Consider the following 1,384-nt stretch of genomic DNA (forward strand, 5'->3'; position numbering starts at 1 on the left):
ATATATATATATATATATATATATATATATATAATGATAATAATATTAGGGATAAAAATCCAAATTTACAGGTAAAAACTCAATTAAATTCAATTTATCAAAAATTAAATTAAATTAAGTTTCACAGTACATAATATATAAATATATAATTTAGAGAAAAGAACCAAAGTTCATGAACTCATTCATTTTCAGCTGATTCAACTCAATTGGAGCTACTTGAAATTAAATATCTTGCCCATGCTTACAATTTGTCATGCAACCCTGTCCAGGAATTGAACCCACGACCTTACGATCATGAGTCTAACAGCTTAACTATTAAGCCAAGTACCTTCACTCCATTTCTTTTCTTGACCATAAACCTGTCCAATCAAGGCTGACCTGGGTCTAAAACAACAACCAACCATTTTCAACAGAGAATGAACCAAAGACGTCCAAGCTGAAACACAACTGCTTCAGTCACACCACACAAAAGATTTACTGCCCCCACCACCACACCACCTCCGCCACTGCCTTTTCTTATTCCTCCTCTTACTAGTTTGTAATACAAAGTCACTCACCTGGATGGTCAAAATTAAATTCTCCTTTAATTGCTTTCTTTTTCTCATCTTCATTAAGATCTCGATAGAAGGCATCTTGACTGATAATCACAACCTGTCGTCCATTGCTGTCAAGGTATTTCAGTTGGTCAATAATTTTAGCACAGACTGAAGACTACAAGAAGAGAAATGAAACATGTCAGAGACACATCAGATAAGTTTGGAGCGTAAATAATATTTGGAAGATAAATAATATTATGGCGTGCAGAAACTGACCCAATGTTATTTAATTATTAAGTATTTCAGAGACAGCATAGCTAGGATATCCGTCACTTTTAAGATTCACCCAATAGAATTTATATCAAAAAACTTATTATTCACAGAGTTGCACAATTACAAATTTCTCATAATAAAGTTAGCGGCTTCATTATATAACATATTATATTATATTATTGTACTCCACCGAATAAGCGCGTAGTATACTTAAAATCAGATGGCCCGAACACGTAAGCAATATGGAGCTATGGCAAAGAACGAATCAAGTTTCGATTAGAGAGCAAATATTTAAGAAAAAGTGGAAGTGGATTGGTAGCACAATTAGAAAGGACACACCAAATGCAGCGAAAAGTGCTTTACAGTGGAATCCGGATGGATATAGAAAGAGGGGTAGGCCTAAGAACTCGTGGCGTAGATCAACACAAAAGGAACTAGAGAAAGGGGGACATTCATGGCAGAGTATAAGTACAGAAGTGAGAAATTATGCAATGTGGAATTCAATTATAAGTGGCCTATACTCCGCGTTGGAGGGTTAAAGGCAAGAAAGAAAAGAACTCCACCAAGGCCGATTT

At 35.0% G+C, this 1,384-nt stretch overlaps 1 protein-coding gene across 1 annotated transcript in view; it reads right to left on the reverse strand.

Annotated features, from left to right (window-relative positions):
• LOC106873358 (uridine-cytidine kinase 2) overlaps nucleotides 1-1,384 on the reverse strand; it is a 63,521-nt gene that overhangs the window by 28,755 nt on the left and 33,382 nt on the right. The window contains exon 2 of the mRNA XM_014920687.2: nucleotides 558-711. Coding sequence (XP_014776173.1) covers nucleotides 558-711 — 154 coding nt within the window. The remainder of the gene's footprint in view (nucleotides 1-557; nucleotides 712-1,384) is intronic.

The sequence above is a fragment of the Octopus bimaculoides genome, chromosome 1 (genome assembly GCF_001194135.2).
Source record: "Octopus bimaculoides isolate UCB-OBI-ISO-001 chromosome 1, ASM119413v2, whole genome shotgun sequence".
Lineage (NCBI taxonomy): Eukaryota > Metazoa > Mollusca > Cephalopoda > Octopoda > Octopodidae > Octopus > Octopus bimaculoides.